This window comes from Euprymna scolopes, chromosome 33 (genome assembly GCF_053919585.1).
Source record: "Euprymna scolopes isolate OS-2025 chromosome 33, ASM5391958v1, whole genome shotgun sequence".
NCBI lineage: Eukaryota > Metazoa > Mollusca > Cephalopoda > Sepiida > Sepiolidae > Euprymna > Euprymna scolopes.
The window spans coordinates 64475874-64495623 of record NC_136514.1 but is presented as its reverse complement, the minus strand read 5'-3'; the positions used below and the strand labels follow the sequence as shown (position 1 = coordinate 64495623).

The 19750-nt window shown below is 32.7% G+C and overlaps 1 protein-coding gene across 2 annotated transcripts in view; it reads right to left on the bottom strand.

Moving 5' to 3' along the window:
- Positions 1–19750, bottom strand: part of LOC145258272 (RNA exonuclease 5-like) — a 74951-nt gene that overhangs the window by 50706 nt on the left and 4495 nt on the right. For both annotated transcript variants that reach the window (XM_080116268.1, XM_080116269.1), the window contains exons 2-5: positions 18954–19130; positions 14650–14804; positions 13108–13234; positions 8775–8871 (exon numbers count right to left, since the gene is read on the bottom strand). In XM_080116268.1, coding sequence (XP_079972394.1) covers positions 8775–8871; positions 13108–13234; positions 14650–14804; positions 18954–19130 — 556 coding nt within the window. The remainder of the gene's footprint in view (positions 1–8774; positions 8872–13107; positions 13235–14649; positions 14805–18953; positions 19131–19750) is intronic.

The window sequence follows — 19750 nt, the reverse complement described above, 5'->3', positions numbered from 1 at the left end:
CGAAAAGAAAAAAAAAACACATATTTACAAAACATCTCCTTAATATTAAATATTTACAAAACCTTTAAGGATCAAAAAACCTTCCTCCATTTATACAAAACATTTTAATGCAAGAAAACAAACGCACTTAAACAAAATATATTTAAAATGGGTGTCTTTCTGAATGCGTTTTTTTTGTGTACGGTATATACGTTTAGAGATTAAGTTTATAGAAACTAGAATTAATTGTAAGAAAGAAATGGTGACAACTAAGAGAAGATATACAAAAACCACCAGAAAATGCATTGAGTCACAGAAATTAGGAACTTGTAATTTCTGAAAAATTTATAAAAATGTAGTAGATAATCGGCAAGATTTTGTGTATGGTATATACGTTTAGAGATTACAGCTGCAATAAAATGAGCTTGCTTAAATCCATACTGCTGGTCGGAAAGAAGTTTAGTATCTATGAGCTGGTGAACTATTGGTTGATTAATTAAGGACTCAAGAGTTTTGGCAAAAAGAGGGAGGAGGCTAATAGGGCAATAATTTAGTGGGTCAGTTCTTTCACCAGAATTCTTGTAAACTGGTACCACAGAACCAATTTTCCAGCAGTCAGAAAAGCAAGATCCAATAAGGCAGTTGTTGAAGAGTTTGGACAGAACCGGAGCAATCTCAGCATAGCATTTTCTTAATTATATAGCCTGGATGAGATCAGGTTCACATGCCTTTGAGGTGTCTAGGTTTTTTATATCACAAACTTGGGAAGGTGTGATTTTCAGATCATTGAGTGTGATTTTGGTCTACAAAGGGAAATCTAGGAAGAAGTGGTTTGCTGGATCTAAAGTGAAATTGAAGGACAAACCATCAGGCAAGCAAGTTAGCCTTCTCAGTTGCCATGCAAACAGCCTCAAGGTTATTGGATTTGGGGGGAATTGCTGATTGCCGATTATCTACTACACTTTTATAAATTTTCCAGAAATTACAAGTTCCTAATTTCTGTGACTCAATGCATTTTCTGATGGTTTTGGTAATCTTCTCTTAGCTGTCACACAATTAATTCTAGCTTCTATAAACTTTTGTCTATTTGTGTTGGACTTATGTCTGATAAATCTGCGGTATGTATGCTGCTTTTGAGCAATGGCAGCTGTGCAAGTAGAAATGAACCACTGGGGAGAGTGAAGTGTTCCGTGCTGGAACATGTGCTTCAATTGCTGCTTTGAACAATTTAGTGGTCTCACTTGCATACTGTTATGCAAGAAAAGAAAAGATATTTCCCATGGAGCATCTCTGATGAGATCCCTGATGACTTCCCAGTCAGCCTTGTTTTAATTAGTGGTTCTTAAACTTAGGATCAAGAGTTTAGGGTCATTATCACAACATGATCAGCATTCTTGAGTGGGCAATGGCATTTGTTACACAATCCTCAGGAACTGTGATCAGAAATAGATGTAGAAGTAAGATGGGAGATGGATTTGAAATGTTAGTGAAATGCAAGGAAGTCAAGGAATAGGATATAGAAAAGTTATGCTACCAGCTGTGTCTGTGTAACTAGAGAAATCAAGCTAATTACTGTGGTGGATATTAAAGTACCCAAATACATATATTTAGACATTATTAAAGCAAACCCTATAACTATTAATGAATTAATAGTTGTTTTACCAAAAAATAGCAAAATATTAAGTCATTCAAACAATACTGCTTAATTTTTTCTGATTCACCGTTCAACAATTTAAGTTATTTTTTTGCAGTGCTTTATACATTTTACATGCCATCTTTCTAAGAAATTTGAAGCATATGAGGCCTTTATTACAAAGACGAAAATGCCTGTACAAACTCAAACTGTCATAATGCTTCTTAAAGAGCCAACAATATCAACAGAGTATTATTGCATAGGAAGATGTATATGTATATATATATATATACACACACACACACACAAGTACATATACATTTGTATGCTGTATAGCTGATCATGTCATCCAGTATATATATATATATATATATATATATATATATATATATATATATATATATGAATGTCTCTTATATGTATACGCAATGTTCTCTTTTCTGCATTTGTTGGTTTTTTTGTGTGTTTGCATGTGTGGGCGTTTACACACAGTTCATCAAACAGGACAATAATGTATGAGAGAAAGTTCTTTTAACAACAATAAACATCTTTGTCTGTGTGACACACCAAGCAAAATGGCAAAATAGTCACTGTTGTCCAGCGATTCGTCTTTTCCTTCGGTGCCATAACACCAAGTTATATTTTACATAACTTTATTTTATGCCTGCAACTTCGCTCAGAGTTGTACAGATTTCTTTTTAGTTTCTACATCTCTAGTTGGTTCAGTCGATGCTTCCATAGACCACAAAGACAAAATGTCTTCCAAACCAATTTCCAGTCAGTCTCGACTGACTCCTGTCTGTTCTCTAATTGCCAACTCTAACTCTGGTCTGTGTTTCGTGAATATATGACAACTAGTTTCTTTGTTAGTTATCGTACATCAAAACCAGGTCAGTCTTATTATTATGGTAAATTATATTTCTGAATTTTTAAGTTGAGGATTGGTTATTCATATTATTTAGATTCTTCGGACTACTGTTTTCATCTTTTACAACGCTTCGGCTGATGTAACTCTCCGACTTTCTTGTGTATCTTGTCGAACTTAGGGAATATTTCTGTCAAACTCAGGAATCTGGAGAGAATTTTGAGCAAAATGCTTTATTTACTTCACGGGAGTAGCACGCTCTTGTTCCATCAGCCATGACTTGATAGAGGTCCTAAGTAATCCGCAATTATATTTTTCAATCACCCACACTGAGAATTGAACCTTCAACCTTCAGGAGAAAGTCATTTTTACAATTGATTTTTCTAAGTACTATAACCACTGCATCACAGGTGCTTACAAACTGTTCTAATATGAATTTTTGGAGCCATAAACCTATTTTATTTCTAGTTGTAAATATTACTATTTATTACTAATTATTATTAATATATATATATAGGGTTCGAGTCCTAATAACAGTCAAGCTATGCTGAAGAGGTGTAGGGCCCCGAAACATGCATGTATGTAGATTACTGTTTTAAAAATAAATAAATAAAAATATTTGTTTACATCCAAAATAAAAAATGAGTAATTTCTAAACAATACATCCGATCTTCAAGGTGAAGACGCTAACCTCAAGATCGTTTAAAAAAAAAAAAATCAACAAAAAAAAAACTATGTGTGTGTGTATATATATATATATATATTACTGTGTATATATAATTATTGTGATTATTTACTTATTACTGTATATTACCTATTATTCATGATTCCCATATTGTGTTAAATTCTATACTAGGTCAACTTAGTAATTGATTATCACCCAACATATGTGCTGCTTCTTTAAGTTGTCTCACTCTCCACTGTTCTTCTCTGTTTATGATTTTTACTTTGTCCCATAATGGTAGATGTTTTTTTTCCCCTCCAGCCATACCAGACTTTTCAATCTTTCCACATATTACGGCTTTTCAATGTTCTTCTAATCATACTTTTAGTGAATGACAGGTCTCACATTTGTATAGTTTTTCACATTTACATGGCATTTCATATACATACTTCTTAGTCATGACTTTTTTTTCTGTAGGGGGCTTGACCTGTACAAGCTGTTTTCAGAGAATTGAATTGTTTGTGAATACTGTCCTGATGTCATATGAATTACATATTCTTTAAAGTTTTTCCAACAAGCCTTTCATGGTATAAAAACTGAGTTTTCAAGTGGTTTCCTTTGGTGCTTGGTCCAGATTTTTTGGAACTAATGCCGCACTCTATGGATCGTTGTTTCGGTGGAGAGATTCTTTTAAACTATGCATCTCCTCTTGATGTGCATTGCTGTCACTACATATTGCTTTTGCTCAGTGTTGTAGGCAACAAACGATTCCTTTCTTTACATTATATGGATAGTGGGATTTGAAGTTTAGGTGCTGTCCAGTGAAAGTTGGCTTTCAGTATACAGAGGACAAAAACTCCTAACCAGTGTGAGTTATCAACACATCATGTTCTTTTTCCATCGTGAATTGTACAAGTGAACAGATCGAGTTCATGTCACTACATGACGCATGACACAATAATATTTGAACATCTTCCTGATGGGGCCAAAGTATGAAGGTGTCATATATTGCAACCACATTGTTGGCTTTAGTGGTGTTGGTCCTAATGCCATTTCCTCAAAGTATTCCATGTATGTATCAGTGAAGCATTCAAAGCCAATTTGTCCCATGCCACGTCAGAGTCCCCCAGTGGGCACTTTCGTGAATAGACTCACTATATTTAGACTCATCATCTGGTTGAAATGAATGAGAGTATTGTTGATCATTTCCACAAAGTGAGCTGAATTCTTGACGTACGATGAAGATTTGTCTAAGATTGAGGTGATTATATCTACCAGGAATCGGCTCAATGAATGGCATGCTGAACCTTTGGCACTGACAATGGGGCTTAATGGAATACCGTCCTTATGAATCTTAGCGAGGCCGTATAGATGTGGTAGCTTGCTTAAGAAAATTGGTAATGTTAAGAAATTTGATAAATGGGTCCTTTATGAACTCAAGGAATAAATGCTGGCTTTGAAAATTGATAATAATTTTCTCAGAATTTGTCTCCGCTTTAGAAAATTCATTATTGAATAGATGCTCTGTAGTTATCTATCTATACTCCTATAAATTTGGTTTTGTTTTGTGTGTATCAGTATTCATATTAAAAACCCTATTTTCTATTTATTTAAAACGAAAATACAATTTTCTTATATCTTGGTTGTGGAATTGCATTCACTAACAAATGATCTAGCTAATTTGCATATTCTTTAAAACATAATTAAAGGATACTCTAACTTAACATCTAAATCTGACCCCAAAGATCGCCATGGGTATGGAATATGTGCCTACATTAAAGACGGCTTTCCGTGTGGTAGGGATATCTCCAGAGAAGACCCTAATTTACCTTATATGTGCTTTCGGGTTGCACTAGCTTACACCACTGCATTATATTTGCCCTCTATTGTCCCACAACAGCGGGGTTACTATCTTTAAGGGTATATCTGAGAAAATTGACCGCATCCTGTCTGCTCATCCTTCGGCTAACATTCACATTTGCGGTGACTTCAATGTCTATAATGTGGAATGGCTGACCCACTCAAATAAAACCGATGACGAGGGAAGGTTTTGTCATGATTTTGCCATTTCCTATGACCTCACTCAGATTGTTCACGAACCCATCCATGTGTCCGATACACCCGGTCAATATGCAAGCCTTCTAGACCTTTTCCTCACAACTTCCCCTGAGTTGTGTTCATGTTCCGTTCTATCTCCTCTGGGATCCTCTGACCACTCTGTTGTAGCAGTTAAGATAAAAATGAAATGTAATAAGTCTTCAGACGTACCTCTCCACCGTACTGTATATCGATACTCTATGGCTGACTGGGATAGTTTCTGTACATTCATATCTGACCTACCTCTGCATTCCATGTTTAAAAAGGATGTGTCCTCTATAGTATCAGACCTGACCGAATGGTTAATTATAGGCATAGACCGATTCATGCCATCCAAAAAATTCCAACAAAAACCTAACAGCCAGCCATGGTTCTCCCCTGAATGTGCTGCTGCCATCGCGCACAGAAATCACTTTTTCTATAGCTTCCAACGTAATAGATGTACTGAGACTAAAGCTGCTTTCAGGACTACCAGCAACCACTGTAAAAGAGTAATAAAACATGCAAGAGAGCTATATGCTCAGTCTGTTAAATCCAAAGTAGCTGAGCAGCGGCTTGGTTCCCACCAGTTCTGGAAAATAGCAAACAGGATCTTGAACAGAAGTGTGCATTCTATCCCAACTATCATCAATGGACCTGAGGTCATCTCGTCAGCATCAGGCAAGGCCAAACTATTTGCCAAGAACTTTGCAGCTAATTCTACCCTATGCGACAATGACCATTAACTCCCTGTATTTCCTCCTATAACAGACAACACACTATGCAACATACATATATCTGTGCGTTAGGTCGCCAAGCTAATCAAGAACCTTGATTCCAGTAAAGCAACAGGCCCTGATGTCATTCCAGTTATAGAGTTGAAAAAGCTACAACCAGAACTTGCTCCCATACATACAAAACTGTTTAAGCATTGCCTTAAGGAAAAGTGCTTTCCAACACCCTGGAAAACCTCATCAGTATGGCCTGTATTTAAGAATTCAGGTAAAAAGTCATCTCCCTCTCAGTACAGACCAATAAGTCTCCTGTGTGTCATGAGTAAGTTGTTGGAATCCATATTAAATAAAGAAGTAGTCAACCACCTCAACAGAAACAACCTTCTTAGTGACATGCAATATGGTTTTCGCTCTGCAAGATCTACAGCAGATGTGCTAATTGTTATATCACATAGGATTAGTGAATCTCTTGACAAAGGTTTCCTTCTCTTGACATATCGAAGGCCTTTGATAAGGTATGGCATAAGAGCCTACTTCACAAGATTTCCAGCTACGGTATTACTGGAAATGTTTTCTCAATAATTAAATCATTTCTCTCCAATAGGTTCATAAGAGTAGTTGTTGATGGGCAGAAATCAGAGGCCCACAGTATTAATGCTGGAGTCCCTCAGGGGTCCATCCTGGGCCCAACTCTTTTCCTGATCTACATCAATGATCTCCCAAAACATATACTTAAATCATTCATTAACATCTATGCTGATGACACGACCATCTATGGCAACACATCAAAGGCCGTAAATGACAAAGTTCTCTCTAATTCTCTCTCCTCTGATCTTGAGCACGTGGTACAATGGGGGAAGAGGTGGCTGGTCACTTTTAATGCATCCAAAACCAAGCTTCTATCTTTACATCATCAATGCTCTGATACCCATCTGGCATCAATTGAAATGGATGGCTCTCATCTTGGAGAGGCTCCATGTTTTGACAAGCTTCTGGGTTTGACCTTTACTCCTGATCTGAAATGGAACACGTACATCAAATCTGTTGTCAGGGATGTTGGGAAAATGGTGAGATCCTTCTACCGCTCCAGAAGATATCTCACTACTGATGCAATTCTCTATCTGTATAAAAGCCAAGTACGTCCAAGGATGGAATACTGCTGCCACATCTGGACAGGAGCTGCTAAAAACAGCCTATCCTGCCTTGACAGAGTACAAAATAGACTTTGTGGTTTAGTGGGGGATGCCCTTTTCTCTTCTCTGCAACCTCTCTCCCACAGAAAAGATGTTGCGAGCCTGTCTTTGTTTTATCGTTATTTTCATGGCAAGTGCTCGTCTGAGCTCCAATCCCTCGTCCCCCCTCGCCAATCTTTCACGAGAAACACCCGTCTGGCGTAAACTACTGTCAATAATTTTCCCCACTCTTTATCTGTGCCAAAATCCAAACGTAGATTCCATGAGCAAAGCTTCTTTCTTAGAACTGCACGCCAGTGGAACTCTCTGCCGCTTGCCTGTTTCCCGCCTGACTACAACCTGGACGTCTTCAAGTCCAACATAAACAAACTCCTGACAAACTGCCCCCTTAAGACACTCTATCAAAACCCACAATACTAATGATTTCTACAATACTATCTCATTGATTACTGTACACGCAATAATCCTTATCCCTGAGTGGCCTTCAGGCCTTGATAAGTGGTGACCTCCATGTAAAAAAAAAACAAAAAACATTCATTTTAATTAATTCCCTATTAGTTGCTTCGGTTTTTTGATGGGATAATCATCTTTAGTTAACTATTACCTGTAATTATATTCATGCAGATATTCTACATGATTTATAATTGCATATTTGCGAAAAAAGTTAATAGTTAACATAAAATTGTTTCCGTATATATTTATATATACGTATATATTTTTGTTAAATCTATCTATCTATCTATCTATAAAAGTGAATGTATCTGTGTGTGTGTATGTGTGTGTGTGTGTGTGTACATTTCCCTAAGCAATAACTCTGTCAATTTTTAGTCTACAGATTCGAAATTTGATATACAGGGTACTGAGATTTGGGAAAATCTATGTGATCAGTTTTTGGCCAGAAATTTGGCTGTTAAGGGGTCAAAGTTCAACGATTTGATCTTTGAAGACTCTACCAAACTCCTCCCGCAATTTTCAGTCTAAACACTTGAAATTTTAGATATAGGTTCCTTGGACAGGGATCTAACTTAATAACTTGATTTGAGCCCAAAACAATAAATGTTAATAATAATCATAATAGGGGTCAAAGTTTAAAAAAATTGACCGTTTTTTTTTTTTTCTTTTTGCTCAGCATACACCTCCAAACACCCGGGCAACGCCGGGCACCCATGCTAGTATATCTATAAAAGTGAACGTGTCTGTGTGTGTGTGTGTGTCTGTGTGTGTACATTTTCCTACCAAACTACACTGTAAATTTTCAGTCTACAAACTCAAGATAAGACATAAGGGGTATTGAGATTTGGGAAAATCTTTTTAATCGGTTTTTGGACAGAAATTTGGCTGTCAGGGGGTCAAAGTTCAACGATTTGACCTTTGAAAACTCTACCAAACTCCTCCCGCAATTTTGGATCTAAACACTTGAAATTTTGGATGTACATGGATCAAACTTTTTAATTTGATTTGAGCCAAAAACAATGTTAAGGGGTAAAAATTGGGGTAAAAATTAAAAAACATTTGACCTCTGTGGTCTCTCCCAAATTAATCATTCAATTTTTCGTCTGAACACTTGAAATTTTACATAAAGTGTGTGGGAAGGTGGCCAAACAAATGTCAAATGGCACCAATTTCTTACCTCCAAGTTTCCATAATTGGTTGACACTAACTGGAACTTTAAAGAATTCTTCCTCTGTTGTGTTTCCAAACTGAGCTGGACTAATCATTTCAACTCCCTACAAAAAAGAAAAAATAATGCAACGGTTCTAAAGAAATCCTTTAAACATTCACCAAATTCAACAGAATTAAAAAATACCAAAGTTTAAATATTTTCTGTCAAAAAAAAAGAAAAAAAAAAGAAAAAAAAAAAATCAAATAAAATTTGACCTTTCAAAAAATGCGATTCATTTTCAAATTTTATGTTTGAATTAAGAAATTAAAATTTCTTTTTAAAATTATATTTCTATAAATAAACTTATTTCTTTTATTAAAAATGTAGAAAGTAAATTTGTCATTTTTGAAAGATTTTGAAATAGATGATAAATTTTTTAAAAATTGTCAAAGGAGAAATTTAATTAGCCTAAAATGTCTAATCAAATTTCAAACCCACGATTTTTACACAATTTATTTAATTTATTTTAATTTATTACAAAAAAAACAAAACATTTAATAACAACACCACCTGTTGTTGTATTCAAACGCTAACATTACAAAAATGACAAATTTCACAAATAGTATTTGAAAGAGGACTAAGATTTAAAGCAAAAAATTTCTAAGAAAATTTCCGTTCAATTTCTTATTAATCAATTGTAAGAATTACAATGAGAAGCCCAATCCTATGAGGGCGAAAAAAATATAGTATAGTTATTAAAAATTTTTTTACACATTTTCAAAAACCATAACTTCAGACATGTAATCTTTAATTTTCATAGCAGTATATTGTTGATGGCTTTTAAAGTATTTTATGGGTCAAACATCTTGGAATTTATTAAAGAATTCTAGGGTGTCTAAGTATTATTGCTGTATTCATTAATAATTAAGTTTGAGAAAGAGATGCAATCTTTTATATGTATATGACACTATTTGGAATACTTGGAATTGCCTGGGGCCATAAAAAAAAAAAAAATTTTGTAAATAGAAGAGGTTAAAAAAAAGTGTCTAACATTAAAACTATTTCCTTCTCCTCTCTGTAGCCATCCTTTTATCTTTCTCTTTTTCTCTCCCCATTTTTCTGTTCCTCTCCCGAATCCTTCCTTCCTTTTTATTTTAAGGAGTTGAAAAAAATAATAATGTATTTCATTTACCAGAGCTATCTTGTTTAAATGTAATCTTGCATTTATTGCTTCTGGATAACGCAGAGTAGAACAAAAAACAATGGGATTCTTAATGTTGCGTAGTTTCATTCTACCCACCCACTTGCACAATATGAAGAGAAATTATGTTGATAATGAAAATAGTCCAAGGAGAACATATTACATTTTAATGTCGTTTACATTTATTGCTTCTTGACAATGTGGAGTAGAACAAAAAAATTCCATCACCTCACTTAATAAATATGATACAGTAATATTAATAATAATGACAATTTCATTGCTAATTTATTTATTGCGGACTATTATCCTCATCTTTCTTAGTTGTTTCACGGCGTTTCGGCCAACTATTCCTCTGGCCTTCGTCAGGTGGTAACCGCAACGGGATAGGAACCCCGAATCTCCTAACTGCATCCTCAGCAATCACTGCCATCTGTAGTTGTTGTCGTCTCACCACATTTTGGGCCAAGTAAGCTCACCTCGAACTGTAGAGATTCAACATCTTTATCCACTGCACCACGGGTGCAAAGGGCAATCAAGGTTGGATTTTTTGGTCTTATAAATCCACGTTTATTATCTGCTCTTCCATGGTTGGATCCGTACTGAATGGTATATCTATAATATAAAGCTGAATGTGTGTGTGTGGTCACGAATAGGCTCCTATATGGTTGACTATTTTAAAAAACTGATTACATAGAAGATGTATCAAGACACAGGAATGGGTATGTTTGATTTGACAGAACAGTGGTTCATTAAAATTGTGGGGTCTGCATTCGTGCTGGGTCCACAAAGTATGGAAATAAAAAATTGAAAAAAACGTTTACAAGTGTTTTTGATATAGATATACATAAGAATACTTTGATAAGTATGTTTCAACTTAAATAGGGATGGTATAATAAAATTGTGGGGTCTGCGTTCGCTCCTGGCCTCCATAGAATTTAAATAGGCACAAAATTTAATAAAGACTTTTCATATCTATCTGCGTAAGTATACTTTGATAATTATGTTTCAGTTTGAAGAAATATGGTATAATAAAATTATGGGGTGTTTGTTCGCACCGGACCTCCATAGAATGGAAATATGTCACAAAGTTTAACAAGGTTTTTTTAATATAGATCCACAGAACATTTTGATAAGTGTTTCAGTGTGAACAGATATGGTATAATAAATTATGGGGTTTATCTATTTTATTTTTACTTTCATCATATTTTGCTTTGGTTTTGATACCCCCAAATTTGAAGCTATCTCTTTACAACCCTTCCTTTTCATAACCTATCATACTTTCATAAATCAGAGTCCATTTTCTGTACGCTGTTTTTGAACCCAGTCAACGACGGGTACTTTTGCTAGTATATTATTTAATTGGAATTCATTATTGAGATGAGTATTATTTATCAATTTATTTATCGCCCTTCCGGGCCTGTGGCGCAGTGGATAGAGACGTTGAATCTCTATGGTTCAAGGTGAAAATTGTCTGAAGATAGCAATTTCAATCCTACCCAAAACCGGCCAGAGGCTTACTTAGCCAAAAACGTGGTGAGACGACAACAACTATGGATGGCAGTGATTGCTGAGGATGCAGTTAGGAGATTCAGAGTTCCTATCCGTCACAGTTACCATCTGACGAAGGCCAGAGGAATAGTTGGCCGAAACGTTATGAAATAACAACTAAGAAAGATGAGGATAATAGTCCGCAATAAATAAATTAATAAATAATACTCATCTCAATAATGAATTCCAATTAAATAATATAAATTTCATTCCTCCCTGACAACAACAACAAAAGTTACTCTTCTCTGCTCGCCCCACCTCACTGTCTTTCACCTCTATTTTAGTGGATGAAATCATTTGATGTGTACATGATAAACAAATAAGATCCACAGAATTCATAACAGCGTGATGTCATCATTTTCTTTATGTACCTTCAAATCGATACACCAATTTCAAACAAACGATGTGACTGTGATCCTCAAAAATATCAGTACTTTGAAAGTTTATAATACTTCTTTTAAAATAAAATGTTCAATACCAAAGCCATATACCATTCTTACAGACTTCTTTTTTTCTTTCCTCCGATATCTTTTGTACTTGTGTCTTCTGCTTACCCACCCAGCTCTTTGACCCCACCCCCACATAGCTGTTGGTGTGGTGACAAAATTGAGTTCTCTCCTCTCTGCACATTTCACTTTTGATTTGATTTTTTCATCTATTTCTTATTGTTTCCTTTTCTCTTGATTTCTGTCTCGTTCAGACATATGTGATGTGAAGCCCAATTGTGCTATTTTTTCTCTTTTTCATTAAAAAGGTACATTGTAAGTTGGAAGATAAGACACTACTATTGGGGATCATGTCTAACAGGGCACTGCGGGAAGTTATGCAGCAAAATATCTGTTCACATTACATTTAAACTTTTGCATGCTAGTACTGACAGAGAAGCGGGAAACAGGGAGGAAATTCCAAGAAACAGGGAGGAAACAGTCCGAAGGAAGAAACTAGTGGAGTAGAAACTTTATGGCATCTATGGACCTCAATAGTGAAGGAGTGGGATTTTGCTATTTGTCGGGAATATGTTCATTGAGGGCACAAGTGCTGTGAGTTCATCAGAGCATATTTTAGTTAAGTACTTACAAAACAGGCACAGTGCAGTGATGAGACAGAGGTTAGAACTTGGTTGATAGTATAGGACCTATTAGATTCGAGTCTTTTTTGGACCCTCTCTAAGAGTGAGAGACTAGTGGTAGATGCACTAGCCCAGATGTGGCATAAATATTCCATATATGGGTGAATTGTGGCTTTGTAAAAATATAGAATGCTCTCTTATTATATGAGATCTTTTCTGGTATTGTTGCAATCGTGAACCATGAACTTCATGCATCTCAACTTAAAATTTATCAACAAGAAACGTACATCATTTTTGTTAAGCTTCTGCAGCATTCAACCTTTTTTTCCAAGAACTTTTTTGTTAAAAAAATTGAATAAACAAAATCTGTATAAAAATGTTTACTCAAACTTTTTTATATATGTCCTCAAACATTTAAGAAAGGTCAATGTGTCACACTTCGAAATAGTATCTTCAGTAAATGTGCAAAAAATGAATAGTTACATTTTAAGAAATTTAAGTAAAAAAAAAAAGAAAAGAAAAAAATTTGCATTGTAACTAACCTGTTTAAAATGCTTACTTAAATTTGGGAAACATTCTTTGTACATTTTGAAGTCTTCCAAGCTGACAGATTTGAGTACAATAAGAAATGTTGAAGAAATTTTGCTATAATTTTTTAACTGACACCATCTGCAAAAAAATAAATCACAATTATAAAACTAAGTAAAAACCTGGTAGAGAGTAATGGGAAAGGTGACTTAACCCTTCAAAATAAATGGGATTAATATATGTTTTTAAATATTTCTTTCCATAACTTTCAGGGGAACTTTCAACCATATTATTTTTTAAACTAATATTATTGGAAGTAAAAAAAACAACACAAATGTAGAAAATTTTAAGAATGAACTCCATGAATTTAAAAAAAATGACATTTTATTTAAGAGAATTTTATCTGTATGTTCCTATTATATATTCTGTGAAATTATAGGAAATTAATTGTATATTCATTATTTTTTATGCCATGTACAGGAGCACATCTGGGTGAAAAGCATATCATGAATACAGATTCTAAGACAAAAGTCAAATTCAAATTAAAAAAAAAAATGCGTGTTGAACCCCCCCCCCCCCAAAAAAAAACCCCAAAAAACTGAGGTACAACAACCAGAAAAACAACCCTTTTTTGTATAAATAATTTTTTGACAAAGAAACAGATTTAATGCATTTTTTAGAGTCAGAGTTAACCAATTTTTACAGAATTCACAACCATAAAACCTTAACAACCATAAAACATTGTTTTCCACAGCTGTGCACAGGGGTTAGCATCCCTTTAATTGCTTTCTTTCAATTCAACAACCAAATTTTTTACAATCTATGCAAGAAATTCTTGGAATGTTATCATTTTTGTAATTGTATTATTTGGACGACAATTTTAATCCATTTTCACCTTCTGCCTACATCAGGTGCATCTTTTTACATTTGTGAATCTTTATGTCGAATTCAGTAACATACGGAATTTCTAACTGAATCATTTAATTAATCCATGAGATAGATTGTTCTCATTCCATCAGCCATAACCAGGTAGAAGTGTTAGTTATGATTGTCCATAGTAAGAATTAAACATTTAATCTTTGTAAAACTGATTTCTATTCAACACATTCATTGCATCAAGTCAACAATTCGAATATGAATTTTACGAGTTTTAAACTTAATCTTCTTTTAAATGTGTAATATTACTATTTCGATATATATATATATATATATATATATATATATATATATATATATATATACTTTTTTTTTCCAATAAAAATTCACAAGTTTGAAAAGATACACCTGAAGGTCAAAAGTGAAATCAGTCAAACCTGGTGAAAATAGTGATGGAGAATAAGCATAGCAATTCAAATAATCCACGTTATCAATTCTAATCCAAACAAATTTTGAAACCATCTTTTTCTTATGCAAATACATCCTAAAACAATCAAGACTTTTAAAACTGACCTTTGTGGATATGTGTAAATAATTCTGTCAGAATTGAGGACATATTTATTTCTAAATATACTTGAGGAATAAATAAACTCTTTTAGAGAATTCTATTTGTGGCTTACCTTGGCTTGAAGCTTGCAGCTGGTCCAATTACTGCAAAAAGCAAAAGTTGCTGAAGGTCTGCTATAAACAATGGTGGAGAAACTTCATTCTCTGCAAAGTGATCTTTTTCACTTATATTCAAGGCAGGGAACTTTATCAAAAACTCTGGAACTCCCTGGGTGAGAGAAAAAAAATCAACTTATTACACAGAAACAATATGATTGCATAATAAACTATTCTTGGCCAATTTAATAACCAGACTTTTGAATTAGTAATCATAATAATTAATAATTAGTAATCATAATAATTAATAATTAGTAATCATAATAATTACTAATTAGTAATCATAATAATTAATAATTAGTAATCATAATTTGTAATCATAATAATTAGTAATCATAATAATTAGTAATCATAATAATTAATAATTAGTAATCATAATAACAATTAGTAATCATAATAATTAATAATTAGTAATCATAATAACAATTAGTAATCATAATAATTAATAATTAGTAATAATAATAATTACTAATTAGTAATAATAATTACTAATTAGTAATAATAATTACTAATTAGTAATCATAATTACTAATTAGTAATCATAATTAATAATTAGTAATCATAATAATTAATAATTAGTAATCATAATAATAATTAGTAATCATAATAATAATAATTAGTAATCATAATTAATAATTAGTAATCATAATAATTAATAATTAGTAATCATAATAATTAATAATTAGCAATCATAATAAATAATTAGTAATCATAATAATAATTAGTAATCATAATAATTATTAATTAGTAATCATAATAATAATAATTAGTAATCATAATTAATAATTAGTAATCATAATAATTAATTAGTAATCATAATAATTAGTAATCATAATAATAATAATTAGTAATCATAATAATTAATAATTAGTAATCATAATAATTAATAATTAGTAATCATAATAATTAATAATTAGTAATCATAATAATTAATAATTAGTAATCATAATAATTAATAATTAGTAATCATAATAATTAATAATTAGTAATCATAATAATAATTAGTAATCATAATAATAATAATTAGTAATCATAATAATTAATAATTAGTAATCATAATAATTAATAATTAGTAATCATAATAATTAATAATTAGTAATCATAATAATAATAATTAGTAATCATAATAATTAATAATTAGTAATCATAATAATTAATTAGTAATCATAATAATTAATAATTAGTAATCATAATAATTAATAATTAGTAATCATAATAATAATAATTAGTAATCATAATAATAATAATTAGTAATCATAATAATTAATAATTAGTAATCATAATAATTAATTAGTAATCATAATAATTAATAATTAGTAATCATAATAATAATTAGTAATCATAATAATAATTAGTAATCATAATAATTAATAATTAGTAATCATAATAATTAATAATTAGTAATCATAATAATAATAATTAGTAATCATAATTAATAATTAGTAATCATAATTAATAATTAGTAATCATAATAATTAATAATTAGTAATCATAATAATAATAATTAGTAATCATAATAATTAGTAATCATAATAATAATAATTAGTAATCATAATAATTAATAATTAGTAATCATAATAATTAATAATTAGTAATCATAATAATTAATAATTAGTAATCATAATAATAATTAGTAATCATAATAATAATTAGTAATCATAATAATAATAATTAGTAATCATAATAATTAATAATTAGTAATCATAATAATTAATAATTAGTAATCATAATAATTAATCAGGATTGTATAGTAAGTAGGCAAACTCTCAACACAGACCTATGAAATTTTATAAGGTCCACATATTTTTTCTTCCACTAAAAATAATTTAAATATACTTTTATGATTTTATAGTGTTTCGATTTTAAAGAGGATCATCATGTTTTAAGACTTTGCAAATACATTTTTTAAGGCACAATAAAAAAAATCTTTTCGTTTTTGGACATTTTTATATCATTAATTTTATTTATTGCGGACTATTATACTCATCTTTTTCTTAGTTGTTTCACAACATTTCGGCCAACCATTCCTCTGGTCTTCGTCAGGTGGTATCCGCGACGGATCGGAACTCTGAATCTCTTGACTGCATTCACTTCAATTACTGCCTTCCATAGTTGTTGTCGTCTCACCACGTTTTGGCCAAGTAAGCCTCTGGCCGGCTTGGGGTAGGATTAAAACCGTTATCTTCAAAACGTGGTGAGACGACAACAACTATGGAAAGCAATAATTGCTGAGGATGCAGTTAGGAGATTCGAAGTTCCTATCCGTCGTGGTTACCACCTGACGAAGGCCAGAGGAATAGTTGGCCGAAACGTCGTGAAATAACTAAGAAAAAGCGTTGCCTTAAAGAGAAGTGCTTTCCAACACCTTGGAGAACCTCGTCAGTATACCCTGTATTTAAGAACTCAGGTGAAAAGTCATCTCCCTCTCGGTACAGACCAATAAGCCTCCTGTGTGTCATGAGTAAGTTACTGGAATCCATATTAAATAAAGAAGTAGTCAACCACCTCAGAAGAAATAACCTCCTAAGTGACATGCAATATGGTTTCCGTTCTGCTAGATCTACAGCAGATGTGCTAACAGTTATATCACATAGGATTAGTGAATCTCTCGACAAAGGCTTCCTTTCTAGGGCAATTGCTCGACATATCAAAGGCCTTCGATAAGGTTTGGCATAAGGGCTTACTTCACAAGATTTCCAGCTACGGTATAACTGGAAACGTTTTCTCAATAATTAAATCATTTCTCACTGATAGGTTCAGAAGAGTAGTGGTTGATGGGCAGAAATCAGAGTCCCTCAGGGGTCCATCCTGGGCCCAACTCTCTTCCTGATCTACATCAATGATCTCCCAAAACACATACTTAAATCATTCGTTGACATCTATGCTGATGGGCCCAACTCTCTTCCTGATCTACATCAATGATCTCCCAAAACACATACTTAAATCATTCGTTGACATCTATGCTGATGACACGACCATCTACGGCAACACATCAAAGCCGTAAATGACAAAGCTCTCTCTGATTCCCTCTCCTCTGATCTTGAGCGTGTGGTTCAGTGGGGGAAGAGATGGCTGGTTACTTTTAATGCATCTAAAATCAAAGCTCCTAACTTTACATCATCAACGTTCTGTTCCTCATCTAGCATAAATTGAAATGGATGGCTCTCGTCTTGAGGAGGTTTCATGTTTTGACATGCTTCTGGGCTTGACCTTTACTTCTGATCTGAAATAGAACATGTATATCAAGTGTTGCCCGGGCCGATGCAATTCTCTATCTGTATAAAAGCCAAGTACATTCAAAGATGGAGTACTGTTGCCACATCTGGGCTGGAGCTTCTAAAAACAGCCTATCCTGCCTTGACAAAGTACAAAATAGACTTCGTGGCTTAGTGGGGGATGCTTTCTTCTCTTCCCTGCAACCTCTCTCCCACAGAAGAGACGTTGCGAGCCTGTCTTTGTTTTATCGTTATTTCCATGGCAAGTGCTCGTCCGAGCTCCAATCTCTCATCCCCCCCTCGCCAATCCTTCACGATAAACACCCATCTAGCTAAAACCACTGTCAATAATTTTCCCCACTCTTTATCTGTGCCTAAATCAAATGCCTAATGAACATAGCTTCTTTCTGAGAAGTGCACGCCTGTGGAACTCTCTTTCGTTTGCCTGTTTCCCACCTGGCTACAACTTGGATGCCTTCAAGTCCAACATAAACAAATTCCTGATTAATCGCCCCATTAAGTAAGACACTTTATCAAATCTCCAATACCAACTATTACTACGATATTATCCCATTGCTTATTGTATACACAATAACCCTTATCCCCGAGTGGCTTCTGGGCCTTAATAAGTGATGATCCCCATGTAAAAAAAAAGAAAAAAGATGAGGATAATAGTCCACAATAAATAAAATTAATAAATAATACTCATCTCAATGAATTCCAATTAAAATAATACACATTTTTATATCACTTCTTTTTTTTTTTTTTTTTTGAGTTGGCAAATTTTCACAGATTCCACAGTTGTGAATGTAATACTCCCCTCTTATATCATCAGTGAACTCTCCTTCTTGACTCTTTATATTTTGTCCCAGTCTTCTGCCTAATAAATGTTATTTCTCAACCTAAACTGGTGGAATTATAGAACAATTAGAGATAACCATTTCATTGTAGAAGTGATTTTTGGATGAAGAAATTTAGGAATGAATTTCAGAGTAAATTTTTGAAAAAAAAATCCAATTATTTTTCTAACACTAAATAGAACTCACCTGTCTCTTTTTCATGTGAATTAAGGTTTCCTGCTGCATTTTTGCAAGAGCTTCAATGTTAGATTCAACTGAATCTTTTTTGTCATTTGATATAAAATTTGGTAAACAATTGACTAAAACATTGTTTTTGTTTCGGTTGTTGTTGCTTTCCACAGAATCATCCTCAGTTTTTTTATTCTGCAAAGAAAAATATATATTTGTATTCTATGAGTTTTTTAAGGGTGCATTGCATGAGTGTTAATTTTTATGCGTCTCCAGCAAATTTAATGGGGACTAACTAAAGTTTCTGAATTGATTATATTGTAGACTAAGTGTTATTGTTTAATTATTATCCCAAAAAACAATTTTAATTGTCCTAAATTACTTAAATTTAACATGTTTAAAAATATATCTTTAATTTATAGAACAAAATTTGTTTAAATTTTAAAATTAAATTAAAAACAATATTTACATTTAATCACAGTTCAATGGAAGTTCATCATTTTAATACATTATAGTACAATAAAATTTTATTTTATTGACAATCGACATTGCCACATGCCATTTGTTTTAGTTAGGAAGTGGTGGTGGATCAAGGGGGATCAAATTAATATTGAATGTTAAAGATTAAAAATGTACAATAAAAATAGTAAAATAAATTTTCATTGAAAATTGGGGTTTATACAACAGAAGAAGTTTACTGCATCATCTTAGATTTGTATGCGCTACGGATGCACTTACTTTTGCAATGAAATTTATAAAAAAGAGAAAATAACTTTAGTGTCAACTTTTGATTTTGTAATTATTTTAGCCATCAA